The sequence below is a fragment of the Macaca nemestrina genome, chromosome 9 (assembly GCF_043159975.1).
Source record: "Macaca nemestrina isolate mMacNem1 chromosome 9, mMacNem.hap1, whole genome shotgun sequence".
Lineage (NCBI taxonomy): Eukaryota > Metazoa > Chordata > Mammalia > Primates > Cercopithecidae > Macaca > Macaca nemestrina.
The window spans coordinates 67,144,876-67,169,362 of record NC_092133.1 but is presented as its reverse complement, the minus strand read 5'-3'; the positions used below and the strand labels follow the sequence as shown (position 1 = coordinate 67,169,362).

General features: G+C 42.7%; 1 protein-coding gene and 1 pseudogene across 1 annotated transcript in view; one reads left to right on the top strand and one right to left on the bottom strand.

Moving 5' to 3' along the window:
- The window catches only part of LOC105466064 (sphingosine-1-phosphate lyase 1), an 85,437-nt gene extending 66,376 nt beyond the window's left edge, over window positions 1–19,061 (bottom strand). The window contains exon 1 of the mRNA XM_011714927.3: window positions 19,035–19,061. Coding sequence (XP_011713229.2) covers window positions 19,035–19,046 — 12 coding nt within the window. The 5' untranslated portion in view covers window positions 19,047–19,061. The remainder of the gene's footprint in view (window positions 1–19,034) is intronic.
- On the top strand, window positions 16,239–16,583 carry LOC112423896 (putative ribosomal protein eS26-like; annotated as a pseudogene).
- Window positions 19,062–24,487: the final 5,426 nt, after the last annotated feature.

Below are 24,487 nucleotides of genomic sequence, written 5' to 3'. Positions count from 1 at the left end.
GAGCCTGTGACTGACTAAGCCCAGCCCAGCCCTCTCACCTTGTTGCTGTAGGTTGATTTCTATCCCCATCAGAACCTGATCCTAACAAGTTGATTAGTCCTTCCAACATGCCCCTTGCCCTCTCTAGGGCATGCTAGGCCTTTGTAAGGCTTTTCTGAGAGCTACAGATCTACTGTTTTCCTGCAGGTTTTATTGCTTGTAGATCGGTAAGTCCTAAACCAACCAGATCCAACACCCCTGTTTATAACAAATATTGCTTTGTAACTCTCCTTTACTGTCTAGAAATCAATATAGCACTATAACTTTAAAAGGGAATGTCATGATAATAAAATAATACATGAAGTTGGCAGAGGCATGGACTTACAATGGATATGCTTGCATTATGGGAAGGCAATATTTAATTGAATAGTGCTGTCACTGTTTTCTTTATATTTGACATTTTGAAATAAGGACTCAATTAGGATATTCACAGAACTAGATACAATCATCATGGATAGGAAAGCTGCAGACACAGACCAGTATAGAGGTAGTGTCTTAGTGACTCAATTACTATGTGAGCGGCATTGCCATGGATGATGTGATTTTACAAAACTGTGGATTAAGGTTGATAACATTCCAGACAAAATGCAGGACAATTTACACACAGCTCTCAACATGGTAGTTGTACTCCAAGGAGGTTGTATAATAAAACCACCAGGTAGGTGGGTTTTTTTGGGGGTTTTGTTGTTGTTGTTGTTGTTGTTTGAGACACAGTCTCACTCTGTCGCCCAGGCTGGAGGGCAGTGGCACAATCTTGGCTCACTGCAAACTTCATCTCCCCAGTTCAAGGGATTCTCTTGCCTCAGCCTCCCGAGTAGCTGGGATTACAGGTGCCCACCACCACACCCGGCTAATTTTTGTATTTCTAGTAGAGACAGGGTTTCACCATGTTGGCCAGGCTGGTCTCGAACTCCTGACCTTAGGTGATCCACCTGCCTCGGGCTTACAGGCATGAGCCACTGCACCTGGGTGTTTGTTTTTTTTTTTATTTTAAACATACATGTAAAAAGAAGTTGACTATGGCTCATGTGACTATCAACTAGCTTTTCCCCTCTATGAATATTCTGACAGTGCATTCCAAAGATGTACAGGACTCAGGACAATTCTTCATTGTGATGGGATGCATCCCTCACTAAGAATAAAGAGGGACCTGCCTGTTGCCCCTGCCTGAAGCGCCTGGAGGAGAGAGAGAAGTCATAATGGGCCTCATTTCTGCCCCAGGGACCACATTATTCTCCTCAATGAATGCCAGAGGCACCGGCCTCATCATTATGACAACCAAAAGGTTTTTTTTTTAATTTCCAGGATGCTCCCTAGGGAGTTCAGCTGCCCCAGTGAGAGCTTCTCTTGTAGACTGATGACAGGGATACACTCCAGCACAAGCCTCATTTTCATATCTATGGCTGAGGGCTTGTCAAGCTAGAAGGGACTTAAGCATCATCCAGGTGCCCATCTAGCATGGATTGTCAGCATCTCCAAGGAGCCTTTCAAAATCCACATGTCAGGGCTCTCCTGCAGATGGAGTGAATGAGGTGTGAGGCCCAGTCATCTGTATTTTGTATATGCCTGGATAAGAGCTGCAACATTCTATCCATTCTCGTCTCTTTCTAAGCCTTGGTCTTGCAGCTAATGGGGGCAGAACCTAGAATTCCTGACATTCCAGCCCCAGAAGCCCAGACCCAGAAAACGTAGTGAAGCTTGTGGGTTCTTGTGGGGCTGTTGGGACACTGTGCTGTGGGGCTTTGGATGCACCATTAACTCTCTCTGGGCTTCAATTTCCTAATCTCAAAATTGAGTAGAGAGGGGAAGCTGTTCCTCACCTCTGTCAGTCTAGAGCTCTCTTTGGCCCACTGGGGTTACCCTTCCCAGAATCCCCTGTTTGGTAACTCCATCTGTCTGCCTCCAGGTGCCCAGGAAGGGCCCTCTGTCATGTGGTTACTTGGTTGGGGAGTGTTTGTCCTGGCCCTGCTGTGAAGGATGACCATGTTGCCAGAATGCCCTGGGGGGCCAGGCCCTCTCACCACCCTCCTGAGTATTGACACAGATAGAACATGATGAAGAGGCCAAGCATTATATAAGTCCTAGGTAGACAGAGGACCAGTGGGGTAATTTCAGCCCTTGGCCCAGAGTTGTTCCTTGCCTGGCCCTGTAGAACTGGTTTCCAGGGTTGACTCAGAGGGGCGTGGGCAGTACCTGTATCCTAAGCTCAGAGGTCAGGGTAGCCCGGTGGGGGCACACTAATTCACAAGGGATGAAGAGCTTTTTATGTCTTAAAACTGAATGAGAGGAATTTTCTCTAGTCAGTGACTAAGGGCAGAATCTTCTCTATGCTTGGGGTAGTGACCTAGGCAAAGGGATCAAGGACAGCTTGAGCTGAGAACACAACAGGAGCAGGAGCTAGCCAGGCAGAGAGGGGCAGGAAGAGCGTTCTGGCTGAGCAAGTGCAGTGGGCCAGTGGTGGGGTAGGAGAGGCCAGGCCAGTGTGGCCAGAGAAACAAGCCTGAGGGGGACAGAAGGGAAAAGCTGGCATGCAGGTCAGTAGGGGCAGGCATAGCAAATACACATGCCTTCAGGGGCCCAGGCAGGTAATGTGACTGCTACAAATTGGGAATGTAGGCTTCAGGCTACATTCATTCAACATACATACATTCAACTATTCAATGCCAGGTTGCAATATTCACGGCCTGAGATGGATCATTGAGCAAAACAAAGAGCCCTGCCCTCATGCAACTTACATTCCAGCAGAAGGAGACAGACCAATAAACATAATAAATAAGTAAACTGTATGGTAAGTTAGGAGATGCTTGGGGCTATGGAAAGAGAGGAAGCAAAGCAATGTTAGGGAAGCACAAAGTATGGGGCTTGGGACAAGATGTCATGGATACTGCAATTGTATTTATTTATTTATTTTTGAGATGGAGTCTCGTTCTGTCACCCAGGCTGAAGTGCAGTGGCGCCATCTTGGCTCACTGCAACTTCCACCTCCCAGGTTCAAGCAATTCTCCTGCCTTAGGCTCCCAAGTAACTGGGATTAGAGATGCACGTCACCACACCCAGCTAAGTTTTGTATTTTTAATAGAGACGGGGTTTTACCATGTTGGCCAGGCTGGTCTTGAATTCCTGACCTTGGGTGATCCACCCACCTCAGCCTCCCGAAGTGCTGGGATAACCATCATGAGCCACCACCCCTGGCAATTTAAATAGAATAGTGGGGTAGTTCAACATCTCAATTTTCCAAGGAAAGACAGAAATCTAGATTTTTTAAAATTCTCTCAATTTTAAAATTATGATGTCCTAAGAGCCTGCCAGAGTCAGAGATTATTCTCACTCTCTTTGCAAGGGCTACTTTGGTTCTTTATGTTAAACAGTGGGAACAGTTCAGCACTCCAAGAGACAGAGCCAACTTAAAGGGCTTGTCATTGACCCCTAGATTCAAGCTTCAGATGTTACCAACAATGCTTTTCAGCCATCTGTGGAGAGTGCTCCTTTTTCCATATGCCCAAGTTGCTCAGAACTCCCATTTTCTTGGGGCAGACACAGGGGTTGCCTGCAGCCCCTCTCCTTGCCCAAGCTCTAGCAGGAGGACTGTTGCTTCAGAGGGGAATAATGCAGTCCCTGGGGCAGAAAGGAGGCCAGTCATGACTTCTGTCTCTCCTCCAGGCACTGCAGGCAGGGGCAACAGGCAGGTCCCTCTTTATTCTTAGTTAACAACAGGAAATAGCAAGCCAGCATAATTTCTGGACAAAAAGAGCACATAATTTTATAGGAGCATGCGGTTTTCTTGTCACAATGTGCATAATTTATCTTGTGACCTTGTGACACAGTGTAACTCACTGAATCACCTCTGTTTGTTAATTCCATCTTTTTCCTCCCAGGATAGAAAGGGGGAAAAAAATCTCTAGCTGAATGGTGACGGTCAAGAGATCTAAAAGATCATAAAGTATAATACCACCAAGGAACTCCCAGAACTTTGGGCAACTCATTCAGTTGTTTTGAAGATTTTTAAAAATTGGAATATACTGTATGCACAGACACATCCACAAATCAAAGTGTAGAGCTAGACGAATATTGACAGAGTGAACACCATTGTTCAGCACCACCCAGATTAAGAAACAGAATGTCACCAATTCAATTGTTTTTTAAATAAGTGCAAATGCAGATGGCAAGCCTCCTGTCTGAGACCTCCGGGTCCTGTCGGAAAGTGTTTTGATCTCCATCCAAAGAACAACAGCCATTGAAGTCTTGTCAGTCAAGGGACTGACAATATCACATTTGTGTTTTAGAACAATCCCTCTGTGTGGTATGGAGAATGGCTAGGAGAGAATTCATATAGGCAGACAAGGTACGCAGCAAAGAATGAAAATAGTTGGTTCTAGGATAGAACAATGGCATAAGCTTAGAAGACGGACCTTTGGAAAGTGACAGGGCAGATTAAAACAAAACTCCCAAAGCCATAGGCTACCCTGTGCCTGGCAAGCAGGCTCCCACATGTGCCCTCAAGCCAAGATTCCCAGGGAAGAAGTCATATTCAGAGCTCAGGGCAAACTAACCCATATCTAGTGGGCTATACCTTTAACTTGTTGCAACTGGATTGGAGAACCTTTCCCTTAACCACAGGATTCTTTCTGACTTGAAGGTTGGTTGGCAGAAGTAACCAGTAGAGTGACTGTGTTCATGCTGATGCTATTTCAATTTATCCCAAATGCTATGGGTTGAACTGTGTCCCCCAACGATCCATGTGGTGAAGTCCTCAATCCCAGTACCTCAGAATATGGCCTTACTTGAAAATAGGGTCATGGCAGATGTAATGAGTTAAGATTGAGTACTACTGGAATAGGGTGCACCCCTAGCCTAATATGACTGGTGTCCTTATAAAATGGGGCAATTTGGACAGACATGCATAGAGGGGAACACCATGTGAAAATGAAGGTAGCAATAGGGGGCACCCCTAGCCTAATATGACTGGTGTCCTTATAAAACAGGGCAATTTGGACAGACATGCATAGAGGGGGAACACCATGTGAAAATGAAGGTAGCAATCAGAGTGATAACTTTATAAGCCAAAGACCATCAAAGGTTGCCAGCAAACCACCAGTAGCTAAGGGAGGGCCATGAAACGTGTTTTTCCTCATAGCTCTCAGAAGGAACCAGCCCTGCCAACACCTTGATCTCACACTTCTATCTTCCAGAGATGGGAGACAATCCATTTCTGTTATGCAGGCCACCCAGTTTGTGGCACTTTGTTTAGAACAGCCTGATTAGCAAGCTAATACGAATAGATTCTCATGCTAGCCCCAAATCTCAGTAGGTTGGCAATGGAGGAATGGGAAGGGCAGGGTGACATGACCATTCTCAGTGGCCTCATGTTCCCCCTGAGCACCCAAGTGTTGGGGCAGTGGTGGGGACTTGGAAGCCTGCAGAGCCCTCCCATAGCTGCTGCCAACTGGCTTTCTGGGAGACAAAGCAGCCTCAAGCTAGTCCTTGTGGGTCTGCTTGAGGGCACTGCTACACTCAGTTTTAGGATATAAACCCATACCTGCCACTTAGGGAGAGCTGTTGCAGGAGTGCTGCAGAGGAAGCCACTCACTCAGACATATTTCAAATGCCCACTCTTACTATCCACTATCCATTTAATTCAAGTGTGTCAAATGTTTAAACCATGTGCCCTGGCTGCCCATCCAAACACCTAACTCAATATTCCTAGCTATTGCATCATCTTAGAACAAATTCAACTCATTTCATTTGAATATTTATGTGAATCCCTTCAATACACACATCATACAAGTCCTTTAAAACAAACTGTTTATGGCTAGAAGCCATCTCCTGACCTCCGCTGTCCCCCTCCAGGGAAGGCTTACAAAGTTTCTAGTTGGGAACAGAAGGCCCTTTGGGAATTGCCCAATGTTGTCTCAGGACATGACCTCACAAGAGTAAAAACAAATCAAAACCCAAGGCCTATTGGCAGAGAATCATTTACAAGACAAGCATAACTAAGTCAGCAGAGGTTACCTGGGCCTCACCCCAGCCTACATAGAAAGCACTTACCTGGTAATTGCTCTGTAAATGGCAATCCACGGCAATAATCATCTGTCAATGACTGTATTGATCTATCTGTGAATTAGATCATATCTGGAGAAGATAATCTTGAAGGGAAAGACACCATAAGAAGCCCGGTTAACTGAATGCCTTTCTTGAACTTGGCCACAACGACCCCTATGATCAGCCACTGCTTCTCTCCATCTTCATGTCTCCCATTTCCACCTCACTCTCAGACTTTATGTCCCAACCATACTTACAGTGACTATCTGGGATGATTTTGAAACTAAGGACATACTATTAAGTTTTCTGGGACAGCAAGCATAAATTGATCTGTTCTAACAATCTGGGTCTTCTGGTCTCCCTAGTCATCTAGAACAACTTGGAGTTCCCATAACATGCCCTGGGCTTTTATAGCTCCAGACTTTTGCATGTGCTATTCCCTTTTCTTGGAACATCCTTCTCTTCTTGGTCTACTTTGTAACCTTCCCTAAGACCCCTAGGTAGGCTCGAATTCTCTTTTCCTGTGTCTCCATTTCCCTAACACTTAGCACATTAAGTCTTAATTTCTCTGGCTCCCTCAAGACCAGTAACCACTAGACGATGATATTATATCTTTTCACCTGTATGTTCTCTAATCTGTTCCATGTTACAGACATTCAACAAATGTGTGTATATTCAATGATTTTGTGGTTATCTAGAGAAGAAGTGGGTGTGAGAACTAACCACAAATGTCTGAAGAGTTGTCATGGTGAAGAAGACCCAGACTTGATTTGTGTGGCCATAAAGGATAGAACAAGAATACTAACCAGAAGCCTCAAGGAGGCATATTTCAGTTCAATATTAAGAAGAACTTTCTAGGCAAGAGACCTAAACAGAAAATGAACAGGCAGCCTTGAGCAGTAGAGAGCTTGTTGTCATTAGAGGTGTTTAAATGATAAATGCTAGCAAACTCTTGGTAGGAATGAGGCAAGGATTCAAGCATGTAGTAGATGAATGATCTGAATGAATACCTGAGACTCTATGACTCACGTACTCATCCATTCAGTGAATACCGGGCATCAGGCACTGTGCCAAGAGCCTGATGAATTAACACAAAGCAAACATACCCAGGTAACCACCACATAGATCAAGGCCCTATTCTTGGTAGTGAACGAGACAAATGTGGTCTCTGACCTCTTGAAACTTACAGACTTGCAGAAGAGATATATAAAATTGTAAGCATTATTGGGTTCTAAGAGACAGTACAGGAGGAGAACTAGGTACAGGGACCCAGTTTTGTTCCCCTAAGGTCATTTTGTTCTATGACCTTGGATGTTCTGGAGAGCTCAGGCTTATTCTTTCTACTCTGATGCCTGCTGTTCCAGTTGAGTGGCCTTCCTGAATGCTGGCTTAGACCAGTCTATACCTGTCAGCTCCAGAGCTGTGAGTCCTGGTCAGATGACAGGTAACTAGGTAACTTTGATCATCCCAGGGGAAACAGGTGAGTGAGCCATGTGGGGTCTTTAACCACGCCTCCATTCTTTCCTTTTCTCTTTTCTGAAAGACCATCAGAAGGCTAATCATGCAGAGCTCAGGACAATAAAGGCACAAAGGATGCTATGGTAGATGTACCCAAAGAGCCTGGCAAAAACTCAAACTCTCAGAGCAGCCAACCTTCATCAAAGCACTCAATGGTACTGGCTGCAATCCAGAACTCCATGCACAAAGCAAACCAGACATAACAGGTGAGCCACGGCATGTGGTCACAGAATTTTCTCTTGTACACTGATGGGGAGTGGCATCAGGATAAAATAGCAGCCATTCACAAAACATTAGCTTGATCTTGGTAAACACTAATAATTAAAAAGCAAATACCATGCATCAAACCTTTACTGTGGATCACACTCTGTGCTAGATGACCTTATATGCATTATCTTATTTAATCATCAAACAGCTACATAAAGTTAGAATAATTATTATTTCTGTAAATGAGGAAACTGATGTCAGGAGTTATCAAAATTTGGTTTAAGATCACATACAGAATGGCAGGCCTGAGTATGTCTGGAGCTCAGGCTTCTGGCCTCTGTTCTGTGGAATCTTTCATGAGGTTTAATGAGAGCCCGCCAAAGCAGAGTGGGTTTAAATGAGCTACCCTCTCTGACCTCCAAAGGCAGGTGAGTAAGTCCTCAGCAGAGTAGCAGTTTAGCAAGAGAGTTCACTGCATAGGCAAAGTCAAAAGGAAAACAACAAACTAGAAAAAAAAGTATTTTAATTACTCATACTACAAAGTGATAATCTCTCTAATACATAAATCCATCTATCCATATACGAACTAACAAACCAACAGAAAAATGAACAGAGGTCACAAAAATGTATACAAATAGCATTTAAACACATGAAAATTCAACCTCACTCAGTAAAGAAATGCAGATTAAAGCTACACTGGCCAGGCATGGTGGCTCACGCCTGTAATCCCAGCACTTTGGGAGACCAAGGCAGGTGGATCATGAGGTCAGGAGATCGAGACCATCCTGGCTAACACAGTGAAACTCCATATCTGCTAAAAAAATACAAAAAATCAGCTGGGCGTGGTGGCATATGCCTGTAGTCCCAGCTACTCAGGAGGCTGAGGCGGAAGAATTGCTTGAACCCGGGAGACAGAGGTTGCAGTGAGTCGAGATTGTACCACTGCACTCCAGCCTGGGCAACAGAGCGAGACTCTGTCTGAAAAAAAAAAAAAAAAAAGCTATACTAATGTAGCATTGGTCTCCTATAAACTTGACAAGCTTGTGGGATACCCTTAAACATGTAATGTATTTGAAAAGAAGGAAAGTAAATGATTTAAATGTCTATCTCAAGAAATTATAAAAACAATAGTAAACTAAGCCTAGAGAAAGTAGAAGGTAACAATGAAGAGGATCAACAAAATGAAAAATTGGTTTGCTAAAAATAACTACTAAAAGTAATAACCCCTGGCAGGACTGATAAAGAAAAAAGAGAGAAAGGGATGAGAGAGAGAGAGAGAGAGAGAGAGAGAGAGAGAACAAATTCAGTCCAGTATCAAAAATGAAAAAGAAGATGTCACTATAGTTCCTAGAAACAAAGATATGGTCTTTATGCAATAAATTTGAAAATGTAGATGATATGGAAAAAATTCCTAGAAAAACACAATACATGCCAACACTGAAATGACAGAGATATTATAATTATCTGACAAAAATTTTAGAGCAGCCATGATTTTTTCAAAATTGCTTCAATAAGAACTTAGGAATACAATTAAAACAAATGAAAAAAATAGGAGGCCTCAGCAAAGACACGGAAGATATAAAGAACAAAATGGAGATTTTAGAACTGCAAAATACAATCACTGAAATAAAAAGTCAATGGATGGGCTCAACAGCAAAATGGAGGAGGCAGAGGAAAGAATCAGTGAACTGGGAGATAGAAATTAACCAATCTGAAAAAAAAAGAAACACTAGACCAAAACCAAAACAAACTAGAACAATGCAAAAACAGAACCTCAGGGACCTATGGAACTATAGCAAAAGATCTAACGTTTGTGTCATCAAAGTCCTAGAAGAATAACAGGAAAAGGACGGGACTGCAAAAGTACTTGACATAATGGCTGAAAAGCTCCCAAATTGGGGAAGAGACATAAATCTACAGATTCAAGAAGATGAGCAAACCAAACAGAATAAACCTAAAGAAATCCATGTCACAACACACATAATTATTAAACTTCTAAAAACTAAAGACAAAGAAAAAAAAATCTTGAAAGCAGCCAGAGAATAACTCCTTATGTATAGGAGGAAAAACAAGTAGAATGACAGCAGTTTTCTCACTAGAAATCACAGGAGTTGGTAAGAATATTTTTCAGATGATGAAAGTAAAAAACTGTCAACCCAGAATCCTATATGAGGAAATCAAAGATCACCTGGTGAGCATCAAACAGGCCATCAGTAGGCAAAACTCCTTTTCTGGAGAATTTAGAAGTAAACTACCCTAGTATCTAAAGTTGGCCTCTGTTTTCAGGCCTCTTTCAAAAAAAAAAAAAAAAGAACTCATAAGTAACTGGAATTTCTATACATCGCCAAATACCATGCCGAAACTCACTGTGCAACCCTTGATGACATCAAGGCACCAAAATGTTGACAAATGTAATCATTTACCATGACCCACATGGCTAATATGACCCAAATTATCCTTGAGCTCCTGTCTTAAGGTCCATATATACCCCTCAGGAAAATCCACCGGGGTGTGCTCAGTCTTCTCTGGCAGAGGCACCCTGCTGCACTCTTCTGCAGCATTCTTTCTAATAAAAATTTCCTTTTCAAACCTATACTGTTGTTAGTAAATTCTTCTTACCAACCCATGAGTTGATTACTTTCTGATGTCAGGGCTCTGACACCTCGCCCAGCATCTTGGTGACCCATTGGGGACTTTACTGGGATTTCTCCCTTCTTTTTTTCTCCCTTCTTCCCTCGATGGACTGGTTCATTTTTGTTATCTTGTTCTTTGTGGCGACAGGGTTTTGCCATGTTGACCAGGCTGGTCTCGAACTCCTAGCCTCATGTGAACCATCCACCTTGGCTTCCCAAGTGTTGGGATTACGGGCATGAGCCACTGTACCTGGCCTAATAGTCTGCTTCTTTACTCTTAGGAACTGAAGGTCCTTGGCTGAGGTCACTCTTCAGTGGGATTCTGAAGCCCTAGAGAAGGGATATCTGTCTGTCGCTGCCCTTAGGAGAAAAAACTGGCCTCTTTTCTTTTCTTTTCTTTTTTTTTCTTTGAGAGGGAATTTCACTCGTTGCCCAAGCTGGAGTGCAATGGTGCGATCTCAGTTCACTGCAGCCTCTGCCTCCTGGGTTCAAGTGATTCTCCTGCCTCGGCCTTCCCAGTAGCTGGGATTACAGGTGTACACCACCACACCCGGCTAATTTTTTTTATTTTTAGTAGAGACAGGATTTTGCCATGTTAGCCAGACTGGTCTCAAACTCCCGACCTCAGGTGATCTGCCTGCCTCGGCCTCCCAAAGTGCTGGGATTCCAGGCATGAGCCACCGCGCCTGGCCCAGGGTTCTTTTCTATTTTCAGATTGCCAGTGAAACAGCTTGAGTACTCGTTGGCAACTGAGGGTTTCTGGCTGAGGGCACTCCTGGGTGTTACCTGAAGTCCAAGACAAAAGAGTGAATTCACTACTGCCTGCTAGGATGGCAAGTCCACTTTCACTTTAGCATTCTAAACCATGCCTTGAAACAAGCAGCAGCAATCTCAACTCTGCACAGACACGGTCTACTGGTTGTGGACCCCATTTTGGATTCAATTTCATCACAGGCACCACATCCCAAGTTACGAGCGAGTTCTGCTTCACATTAGGTTCAAGCTGACGACTCAAACAAGGGCATGCCTGGACTGGTCATCCAGGCAAGGGCAGGCCCTCTATTTGTGGTAAGACACCCCCGAATAGAGTGAGCCAAAGGGAAAAGGGAGGTCCAAATCCCTCAGGGATGCCTCAGAGATCTTGTAGTGCTTATCAAAACCCAACATGTATTCAATTCATTCTTCCATTGCATCTGATTCGCCCTTGGCTTGCATTCTTAAAAAGCGGTACCTTTTTGACCCACAAACTCTCAAAAAGAAGTATATGATTTTCTTTTGTAAGGTTTCAATATAAACTCCCCAATAATTTAAATTGTCCTCTTAATGGGACCCTGGATTGGAATATTATTTTACAACTAGACTCATTTTGCCAGAACCCCGGAAAGGATTCAGAGGTCCCTTAGGTCTTTTTGGCTTTATTCCCAAACCCAGAATTCCATTAAAAATTGTCACGTTTGCTTCCAAGGAACTTTCTCTCTCCCCAATTCTGATGTCTTAGATGATCCTTCCTTTTGCCTGTCACTTTCTTCTCAGCCTATTCCTACTTCATCTACACCCTCTCCATCTGCTCCATCCCCCAGTCAGTCCCTCCATATCCAGATACATTATCCCCCTCACATATTCGCACAGGAGTCACATATGCCAGTAGTACAGAGTCCTCAGAAAATCCCCAAAATATTTTGCCTCCTGTGTGGTGGCAAATGGAGATTTGTGGACGATTTGAGTTCATGTGGAACCTTCGCCAAGATGGCCGATTTGAAGCAGTTGCCGTCTGGGGCACTCAGGGAGAGGAACGAAAGGAGCAAGTGAATATAGCACCTTCAACTGAAATATCCAGGTCGTACATTGGAACTGATCAGGGAAACAATTCTACCCGCAGAGAATGAAGAAAAGCAGGGTGGGGCGAGGACCCACTCAAGAGCAACGCGGAGCCAAGGGACCCCGCCCCCAGCCAAGGGAAGTGGTGAGCGACTGTGCAACCCTGAGAAACCGTGATTCTCCCCTCATGAGTCCACGCCACCAGGGCCTGAGGTCCAACACACAGACCTGTGTAGTCTTGGCCGAGCAGCTGCTCAGGCACACAGAGAGACCCAGGAATTTTAGGTACTCCAGCCCCCGGATCCCCAACAAAGGTATCTGCAATTCAGGCAAGGCAGTGAAGTGACTTAACGTCTGGGGTAAAACCCAGAGTTCATCATCTTGTGGCAAGAAAATTTAGGACATGGACACACACAAGGAGTTTAGGAGCAGAGGTTTAATAGGCAAAAGAAAGAGAAAGGAGAACAGCTGTCTCTCTAGAGAGAGTGAGAGACAGGAGCTTCCAAAAGGAAAGACAAGTTGGTGATGGAGTGTGCGGGATTTTATAAGCAGGCTTGAGGAGGCAATGTCTGATTTACGTGGGGCCCACGGATTGGTTTGATCAGGTGTGATGTTTCCATAGCGCATGGGGAAGACTGTCCACTCCACCCCAATCTTATGCAAATGGGCTTTCCCCTTGGCCAGCGCCATCTTTTCTGCTCCTTACTGTGTACGTGATTGGCAAAGAGAAGGGAAGATGGAGCCACCATTTTGAACATGATTAGCACAATCGCCGCCGGCATCTATGTCTGCAGCTTGATTTTAGAGGCTGCTTTTTGTTCAGAAGATAAATGATTTGGGGCTGCCTTTCATTTAATGGAAAATGTTACCGAGGACTTCCGTGCCCTCACTATCTGCCTAAGTAATTTCTTTTTAACTCCTGTATCATTAGGGGGTCCATACATGCCCCTAGGAAGGGGATTGAATTCAGGGAGTCAAGCCACACGGGTCTGCACGACCCACTTCCATGGCACCTCACAAGGTATTTTAGCCTGCCACTGGCAATAAGGTCCAGCATACGTGAGACAGGCTGGAGCTCCCTGGGGGAGGGGTGCATCACCATCTTTGCTGTTTGGTTGATTCAGCCGTTCCAGCCTGTGCACTTTGGAGGGTCCAAATAGTCTAGACGAGGAAGGGTCCCCCTAGTGCAGCACAGCGGCTTTGTCAGAACATAGCGAGACTGCTTCTGTAAGTGGGACCCTGATCCATTCCTCATCACTGTGTGGGACCTCCCAGCCAAGGCCTCCAGCCACCCCCACCCACACGTATTCTACAGACAGAGCTCTGATTTCTCCATGAGACAGAGTGCCCAGGGGGACGGGTGGGCTGCCACCTTGGTTGTTTAGACAAGTCAGCCATTGCAGCCCATGGGCTTTGGAGAGTCCAAACTGACAGGGGCAGAGGCCGTTCTCCAGCATGACAAGGCTATTTTGGCAAGGTGTGACCAGACGGCTTGTTTAAGCAGGACTCCAATTCAACTCTCAGTACTGGGCAGGACCTCCCAACGGGGGCCTCTGGCCACCCCTGCCTGTGTTGTGTGGCTGACAGAGTTCTAATATCTCCCTGGGATGGAGTGCCCAGGGGGCAGGGCAGGCTGCAACCCTGGCTGTTCCAGTGTCTCAACCAGTCCAGCCTGTGGGCCTTGGAGAGCCCAAATCGATCAGGGGCTGAAGGGATCCCCCACAGAGCATAGCTGCTCTTTCAAAAAGCAACCAGCAAAAAGCAACTGATACTTTTTTTTTTTTTTTTTTTTTTGAGACAGAGTCTCACTCTGCCATCCAGGCTGGGGTGCAGTGGCACGATCTCAGCTCACTGCAACCTCTGCCTCTCAGATTCAAGTGATTCTCTTGCCTCAGCCTCCTGAGTAGCTGGGATTACAGGCATAGGCCACCTCGCCTGGCTAATTTTTGTATTTTTAGTAGAGGCACGGTTTCACCACGTTGGCCAGGCTATTCTCAAACTCCTGACCTCAGGAGATCTGCCCGTCTTGGCCTCCCAGAGTGCTGGGTTTATAGGTGAGCCACTATGCCCAGCCCAGACTGCTTCCTCCTGACTGGGTGAGACCTCCCAACTGGGGTCTCTAGTCTCCTTCTACAGGTGCATTTAGGCCAGCAACAGGTCAGTAACCCCTTGAGATGGAGCTTCCAGAGGAGGGGCAGACTGCCATCTTTGCTGCTTTGCAGCTTTGCAGTTTTCACTGGTGATACCTACAGGTACAGGAAAAACCAAGGCGACGAGGGTCTGGAGCAGATCTCCCAGCAAACTACAGTAGTCCTACAGTAGAGTGGCCTGACTGTCCTACAGTAGAGTGGCCTGACTGTTAAAAGAAAAACAAACAAGCAGAAAACAACAACAACATAAAAAAAAGACTTCATAAAAACCCTGTCCAAAGGTCACCAACCTCAAAGATCAAAGGTAGATGCGCCCACAAAGATGAGAAAGAATCAAAGCCAAAAGACTGAAAACTCAAAAAGCCAGAGTGCCCCTCCATGTGACCACAGCAGCTCTCCATCAAGGGCTCAGAACTGGGCTGAGGCTGAGATGGCTGAAATGACAAAAGTAGGCTTCAGCATGGATAAAAAGGAACTTCACTGAGCTAAAGGAGTATGTAATACTAAGAACCAAGAGCTAAAAGAGCATGTTGTAACCCATTATTTGGGTAAATAATGATAAGAATCATGATAAAACAATGAAGGAGCTGATAGCCAAAATAGCCAGTTTAGAAAGGAACATAACTGACCTAATAGAGCTGAAAAACACACTACAAGAACTCCACAATGCAATCACAAGTATTAATAGCAGAATAGACCAAGCAGAGGAAAGATTCTCAGAACTTGAAGATTATCTTTCTGAAATAACACAGGCAGAGAAAAATTTTAAAAAAAAGAATGAAAAGAAATGAATAAAACCTCCAAGGAATATGGGATTTTGTAAAGAGACCAAATCTATGATTGGGGTACCTGAAAGAGACAGGGAGAATGGAACAAATTTGGAAAACATGATTCAGGATATCATCCAGGGGAACTTCCCCAACCTAGCAAGAGAGACCAACATTCAAATTCAGGAAATGCGGAGAACTCCAGAAATATACTCCATGAGGAGATCACCCCCAAGACACATAATTATCAGATTCTCCAAGGTTGAAATGAAAGAAAAAATGTTAAGGGCAGCCAGAGAGAAAGGCCAGGTCACCCATCAAGGGGAAACTGTCAGACTAACGGTGGATCTCTCAACAGAAACCCTACCAGCCAGAAGAGATTGAGGCCAAAACTCAACATTCTTAAAGAAAAGAAATTCTAACCCAGAATTTCATATCCAGCCAAACTAAGCTTCCTAAGCAAAGCAGAAATAAGATCCTTTTCAGACAAGCAAATGCTGAGGGAATTCATTACCACCAGACCTGCCTTGCAAGAGCTCCTGAAGAAAGCACTAAATGTGGAAAGGAAAAGCATTACCAGCCACTACAAAAACACACCAAAGTACACAAACCAGTGTAAAATGGAAGGCTATTCCTTTACCCACCTACTTCTTTTTAGTCCTGCCAAGCCATCCCATTTCATTATTAGATTGCGACTTACAAAGTTACAAGCAGTTTACAGCTAAGACCTCATCTTCTAGCAGCTGTATTAACTCACACTTCACCAAAAGAACCACTGTAGTCTATAGGACCTCACATTCTAAAACAAGTGCCATTTGAGGTTTAGAATATTTTTATTCCTGGTCATTCAATATCAGCTGCCCTCATCATCATTCAGCTTAAAAATCCCAATAAGTTCCCCCAGAACCCCCCAATACCCCTTGAAACTAGAAGCACAAAAAGGGTTACAGCCCCTAGTAACAAAATTTTCAACCCATGGATTATTGCACCCATGCAACTCACCTTGCAACACTCCCATTTTAGCTGTAAAGAAACCAGATGTCCTCTCTCCAGTCCGTGCCTCCAAGATGATAAAGAAAAGGAACAACAGTCTCGCCAAAAAGTGCCACAGCCACATGCAGCCTATTCGCTGCATGAACTGTGCCTGATGCGTGCCCAAGGACAAGGCTATTGAGAAATCTGTCATTTGAAACATAGTGGAGCCCGCAGCAGTCGGGGACGTTTCTGAAGCGAGCGTCTTCAATGCCTATGTGCTTTCCAAGCAGTATGTGAAGCAGCGTTACTGTGTGAGTTGTGCAATTCACAGCAAAGTAGTCCGAAATCAATCTCGTGAAGGCTGCAAGGACCCAACACCCTCACCCTGATTTAGACCTGTAGGTGGTGCCCCATGACCCCCACCAAATCCCATGTAAGGAGCTGAGTCCTTAAAGACTGAAGACAGACTATTCTCCGGAGAAAACTAAAATGGAAATTGTACTTAAAAAAAAAAAAAAATGGCTCCTACTGACTAGTACAGGACCTTAGAATTGTTAATGAAGCTGTTATTCCTATTCATCCTATTGCCCCAAACCCTTACACTCTTTTTGGACAATTTTTCTCCATCACAGCTTGGTTTACTGTACTTGATCTTAAGGATGCCTTTTTCTGCATTCCTGTATACCCAGACAGCCAATTTTTGTTTGCTTTTGAATAGCAAGACTCAGATACTCAACTAGCTCAAAGTTAACTTAGACAATTCTGTCCCAGGGATTCAGAGATAGCCCCACCATTTTGGATAGGCCCTAGCTAAAACCCTGTCTACCCTGCGGTTTCTCCTAGATAGCAATCTACTCCAGTATGTGGATGACCTGCTAATCCTAGTCCTAACAAGGCTGTTTTAGACCAAAATACAATATTAGTACTAAATAAACTTGCTGACTGTGGCTACAGAGTATCTCCTTCTAAGGTACGAATATCCACACAAAGGGTTCAATTTCGGGTCTTATTTTAACCTTCAGTACAAAGAGCATCTCAAGCATTTATAAAAATCTTATCTTAAACGTAACAACTCCAGGAACTAAACAACAGCTTCGGTATGGCCGGGTTTTACAGAATATGGATTCCTTCCTTTGGATTAATAGCAAAACCTTTATGTGAATCCCTCAAGGGAACTGAGGAGCAACCTCTGTCCTAGACTAATGTTATGAAGCATGCTCTAAACACTTAAAAACGGGTTTTAATCTTAGTCCCAGCCTTAGCCCTAGCAGATCTGACTAGGCCTTTATTTTTGTATGTACACGAATGAAGGGGAATAGCTTTGGGAGTCTTAGCCCAAGATCTAGGGCCCTTTAAGTGCCCTATAGCATATTTTTTGAAAACTTTAGACCTAGTATCCCAGAAAGGTCATTCCCCCTCAACCCAGCCTAAGAGCATTAGCAACAGTGGCCCTCTTAGTCCAAGAAGCCTCAAAAATATGTTACCTGCCCCACGTGGGCTCTCACGACTTTGCAGCACTACTAATAATTATTTAAGCCCGTTTCAAACTTCAGCCCTATCCCATCTTAATAATTCTCTTCATTTTGGTGATTGTACTCTGGCAACAATAGCTCATACCCAAATCAGTGTCTTGAGCATAACTTCCAATTCAGAATTCCATTCTAGAAGAAAAAGGGCCCTAGGACTTAGCGTGGCCAGAATTGTGGGAGCTATTGCAACTCTCACCCTTTTACTTACCATGAAATCTCAATATGGGAACTTACCACCTCCCTTGAAATAGCCTTAGCAGAAACTGACACAAGTCTATCAGCACTAGAAAAGTCTTTACACTCACTGGCAGGAATGGGTTTAATAATAGACAAGCTCTAGATTACCCCCTAGCTGAACAAGGAGAAGTCCGTGCTGTCATTGAGAAAACCTGCTACACCTACATTAATGCATCTGGAAAAGTGGAAACTAAGGTCCAAGAAATTTTCAAACAAGCCAAATGGCTACACACACTTTCCCAAAGTAACCAAGACTGGGCCAAAACCTCTACTGATTGGCTTCCAAAAATCACTTGGCTTCTCCCATTCCTGGGACCTTTATTCCTTGTCATTCTTCTTTTAAAATTTTGTCCCTGACTTTTTAAGTTAAACTTTTTGAGTTTAACTTATATCTCATTAACTTTATATCTTTCAGATGACAACAGTTTCACCTACAGATGACTATGTAATCCCAACCCCGGCCTCCTGATGGTATCTGATCTTCCCCACCTCTTCATGAATGAGTTTTTCATGACCCTTCATTTCCTTCATTCCCTTCACGACAGAGAGCAAGGAAGGGAAAAATACAACCTATACCTTCAATGCTCCCTTTCAGTAGGGGTTAGCCAGATGGACTCAATGCCCCTTTTCACTGTGGCATTTTCCCTTTCTTGAGACCCCAGTAGGCAGCAGGTAGACACGAGCATGGGGGAATATAGAGGGTCAAAGATTTGACCAAAATATTTGTCAGGGGAAAAATGAGGAAAGCAAAAGTCGCCTGGTGAGCCTCGAGCGGGCCCCAGAGACAAAAAAAAAAACTCTTTATTTGAGGAATTTAGAAGTATAATGAAAGAAGTGAAAACCACCCAGTGAGCATCAAACAGTCTATTCAGAGGCAAACTCATAATCTAGGAAATTTAGAGATAATTAAACTTCCCTAGTACCTAAAGTTGTCATCTGGTTCCAGGTCTCTTTCAAAAAAAAAAATTGTAAGTAAATAGAAATTCTATACATCTCCAGAATGCCATGCCAAAACTCATTGTACAACCCTTGCTGACATTAGGGCACCAAAATGTCAACACATGTAATCATTTATCATGACCTACATGGCTAATATGGTCCAAATGACCCTTAAGCTCCCACCTTAAGGTCCATAAATGCTCATAAGGAAAATCCACCTTGGTGTGCTCAGTCCTCTCTTGCTGAGGTGCCCCACTGCACTCCTCTGCAGCGTTCTTTCTTTGTAATCAAACTTGCCTTTTTCAAATCAATACTGCTGTCGGTAAATTCTTCTTAACAGCCCATAAGTCAACCACTTCCTGATGCAGGGGCTCTGACACCTCACCCAGCACAAATCTGCTGTAAAAAAATGATTAGAGGAAGTTCTCTAAACAGAAAGGAAACAATAATAGAAGACAGTCTGGAACATAAGGAAGGAAGAGCCCAGTAAGTAAAAATATGGGTAAATACAATGGACTTTCTTTCTCTTCAGATTTCTAAATTGTGTTTGACAGTTGAAGCAAAACTTACAATACTACTTGATATGGCTCTAAATGTATGTAGAGGAAATATTTAAAACAATTATCAACAAAGGGAGATAAAAGAACATAAGAGAAGTGAGCTTGTATACATCACATGAACTGGTAAAACAAGGATACCAGTAGACTGTGATACATTTTTTATATATATATATAAAATAAAATACCTACAGCAGCCACTAAAAAACCATACAGAAATACACTCGAAAACATTGTAAATAAATCAAAATGGAATTCTTAATAGAATGTCCAAGAAACCCACAGTGAGACAGGAAAAAGCAAAAAAAGAACATAAATTGGTAGAGTGGATTTTAAAACTTGATACAACTCTACACAGTCTGTAAGAAACTCATTTCAAATATGATGACACAGGAACATTGAATGTAAAACGATGAAAAAAGATAAATCATGCAATCATTAATTAAAGGAAGGGAGTGGCTAAATTAATATCAGATAAAGTGGACTTCAGAGCAAAGAAAATGACAGAGACACAGAGGATATTATATAATAATAAAAGCACCAGTCTCTCAAGAAGATCTAGCAATCCTAAATGTATGCGCACCGAAGAGCAGAGTCATAAAATGTGTGAAGAAACTGACAGAACTGAAAAGAGAAATAGACAAATTCACAATTATAGTTGGAAGCGTCAATAACCCTCTCTCAACAATTTATAGAACTAGACAAAAAATTAGCAAGAATATACAAGAACTCAACAACAATTTTAACCAATAGACTTTAACATTTATAGAACCCTTCACCCAATAACAGCAGAATACACATTCTTTTATAGTGCCCATAGAATGTACACCGACATAGACCACATCCTGAGCTACAAAACAAACCTCAACACTTTTAAATAATTAAAATAATATAGAGTACCTTCCCCAAGCATAATTGAATCAATGTTGAAAACAATAGCGCAAAGATAACAGGAGGGTGGGCATGGTGGTTCATGTCTATAATCCCAGCACTTCGGGAGGCCAAGGTGGGTGGATCACTTGAGCTCAGGAGTTCAAGACCAGCCTGGGCAACAGGGCAAGACCCCATCTCTACAAAAAATACAAAAATTAGCCAAGCATGGTGATGTACACCTGTAGTCCCAGCTACTTGGGAAGCTGAGGTGGGAGGATCACTTGAGCCTGGGAGGTCAAGGCTGCAGTTAGCTGTAATTCCACCACTTAACTACAGCCTGGGTGACAGAGTGAGACCCTGTCACATTTTAAAAAATAAATAAATGAAAAAGATAACAGGGAAATCTGCAAACATTTGGAAATTAATAACACGCTGCTTAAAAATATTCATGTTGGTCAAAGACGAAGTTTCAAGGGAAATTTTTAAAATACATAATAATTGAATGAAAATGAAGACATAGCACATCACATTTGTGGGTGACTGCTAAAGTATGCTGGGAGGAACATTTATAGCACTAAATGCATATATTAGAAAAGAGGAGGCCGGGCGCGATGGCTTATGTTTGTAATCCCAGCACTTTGGGAGGCCAAGGCGGGTGGATCACGAGGTCAGGAGTTCAAGATCAGCCTGGCCAAGATGGTTAAACCCCGTCTTTACTAAAAGTACAAAAAAAAAAAATAGCTGGACGTGGTGGCAGGCACCTGTAATCCCAGCTACTCGGGAGGCTGAAGCAGAGAATTGTTTGAACCTGGGAAGCAGAGGTTGCAGTGAGCCGAGATTGCACCACTGCACTCCAGCCTGGGTGACAGAGCAAGACTCCATCCCCCCGCTAAAAAAAAGAGAGAGAAAAGTGTCCAACCAAGAATCTAAGCATCCCCCTCACAAACCTGTAAAAAACAGTGCAAAATAAATCCAAAACAAGCAGCACAATGAAATAATGAAGATAAGAGCAGAAATTCATGAAATTGAAAACAGAAAAAAATAGGAAAAATATCAATAAAACAAAGAGCTGGTTCTTTGAAAACATCAATAAAATTGGCAAACTTCTATCTAACAACACTGGCAAAAAGAGAGAGAGAAAGAAATCACAAATTAATAGTATCAGTAATGAAATAAAGGTGTCACTACATATTCTACAGATATCAAAAGGATAATATGAGAATATTACAAAACAACTCTACACAAATAAATTTTACAACATAAGAGAAATTGGCCAACTCCTTGAAAAACAAACTATTATAATCACCCATTTTGAAATAGATCTCTTGAATAGTCCCATAACTGTTAAGAAAATTAAATTTTCAATTTTAAAACATCCAAAAAATAAATCTCCAGGCCCAGGTAGTTTCCCTGGAGAAATCCAGCAAATATTTAAAGAAGAATTAACATCAATTTTACACGATCTCTTCCAGAAAATGGAAAAAGCGGTAACACTTCCCAATTCATTTTATGAAATTAGTGTTACCCTGATGATACACAAACCAGAGAAAGACAGTACAAAAAGGAAACTACAGATAAATATTCATCATAAATATAGGTGCAATAATCCTTAACAAAATATTTTCAAGTAGAATCCAGCAATATATAAAAAGAATTATACACCATGAGCAAGTGGGGCTTATTCCAGGGATACAAGGCTAGTTCAATATTTGAAAAATAAATGTACTGACAAGCAAAAGAAGAAAAATCACATGATCATATTAGTTGATGCAGAAAAAAAGCATTTGATAAAATTCAACACCCATTTATGACAAAAATGCTCAGAAAAATAAGAATAGAGAGGGACTTTTTTAACCTGATAAAGAGTGTATATAAAAAACCTACAGCTGACATTATATTTAATGGTTAAAGACTCTGTGCTTATTTCCTAAGATTAGGAACAAGGCAAGGATGTGTATTCTCACCACTGTTATTCAACTTAGTATTGGAAGTTCTAGGCAGTGTAGTAAAACAAGAGAAGAGAAGAAAAGGCATATATATGGGAAAGAAAGAAAGAAAACTGTCCCTATTTGCAGATGATATGATATTATTATCTATGCAGAAAATTCCAGGGAATCTATAACACATCTCCAGAAACTAATAAGAGAGTTCAGCAAGGTTGAAGGATACAAACTAACATACAAAAATTAATAGTGTTTCTATATACTAGTATATAGTATATGTATATAGTATATGCTACTAGTATATAGAATGGACACCAAAATTTAAAATGTCATACTATTTACAGTTCCTTTAAAAAAAAAAAACTGAAATAGGTGAAAATCTAACAAAACGTGTCCAGGGCTTTTATGCTGAAAACTATGAAATGCTGATTAAATTAATCAAAGAAGATTTAAATAAATGGAAAGACATACCATGTTCATGGACTGGAAGACTCAACATGGTAAAGACATCCATTCTCCCCAAATAGATACAGAAGTTTAACCTGATTCCTATAAAAATCTAAACAAAAAGTTGTAGATGTCAATAAGATTATTCTAAAATTTGCATGGAAAGACAAAGGAACTAGAATATCCAAGACAATCTTAAAAAACGAAGCTGGAAGTCTTATACCACTTATATAGACATCAAGATGTATTTAAAGCTACAGTAATTAAGAGAATATAATGTTGGCACAATGGTAGATGGAAAGTCCAGAGACAGGCCCACACATATATGGATACTTGAATTTTGATAAAGATGGTACTGCAGAGATAAGGACAATGTTTTAAGTAATGGTACTGGGTTGAATGGATATTTATATGGAAAAAATTTATATAAATTTTGACCCCTATCTTACACCAAACACAAAAATCAATTCCATATTGATTGTAGATCTAAATGTGAACAGCAAAACAGTAAATCTTCAGAAAATGATAAAGGAGAATTATCTTCATAACCTTGGGTAGGCAAAGATCTCTTAAGACACAAAACCCACTAACCATTAAGGACAAAATTGATAAATTGGGTTATGTTAAAATTAGGAATTATTTTTATCAAAAGACTGCATGTAGACACAGACAAGCAAGACACAAAGGAGAGAATATATTTGCAACACAAACAACTAAAGATTTCTCTGATCATTAATTTCCCCATCTATAGGATTACAGGAGTTAATATATCTAAGAGGTTGGCACAGTGCCTGGCACGTAGGGAGTGTTCCATGAAGTTTATATTGCTTCTGCTATAACTGAGTCATCCAGGCCAAGGACTGTACCTCAAATCACTCCCAGGCTGACAGATCTCTCTCCAGTTTTTGACACTCTACAAAGAAGTCAGAAGAGTTTCCTCAGCTCTTCTTTTACAAACCAGTGTTGAAGACATTTCCTGAGGAACACCTTCATCCCCCCCCAGCTGCAGTCCCTATGCAGACTCCCATGCTAGATTGTAAATAACATAGTTGAAGCATTATAAGGCACCAGTGGGGAGGATGAGAGTGGGTTTTCATCTCAGATGAGTCAGCTCACGTGGTGGGAAATGCCCCAAGAGTGCTGAAAGCAGGAGGGAGAAGTAGCCTGTCACGGGGAAGAAAGCCTCTCTTCTCGCAAACGCTATATCATCTATCTTCACAGCTGCCAGCATGCCCAGAAGTAAGGAACAGGGGGTTTTCAGTATGATTTCAAAAGACTCACCTCGTTCCTGCAGAGACAGGCCCAGAAAAAGCCAGGGAACATCCTGACCTGCAGAAGGATGAGTGGGCATTTAGAGTAGGCCAAGACCCAGAGGCCAGCCCTCATGGGGCCACCACAGTGGTATGGATCCCCACCCCTTAGCCAGAAGGGCAAAACTTTTGAAGGACTTGGGTTTGCCTCTAGCTACCCACCTTCCTTTTCTTGCTCCCCAGAGAAAAGACACAGAGTCTGGAAGCCTCAGAGCACCAGTATGAAGCCAGGGGTGCTGACAGCAAAGGCCCTGGGAAAAGCCCACCCCATCATTCTGAGGGACAGCACCCAGCACTGTCTGCAAGCCTTCCCATAGTTTACAGAGCCTGTCTACACCCTTCCCAGCATCTGACCGAGTTACAGCCCTGTCGGCCAAGAACTGTCCTTACCCCCATTTGACAGGTGTCCAAGTTGAGCCTCACAGAAATAAAGTGAACTATCCAAGATAGTTCTCAGATGAAGGACTCATCCCACTACCACCATCAAGTTACCAGCAATAATGATG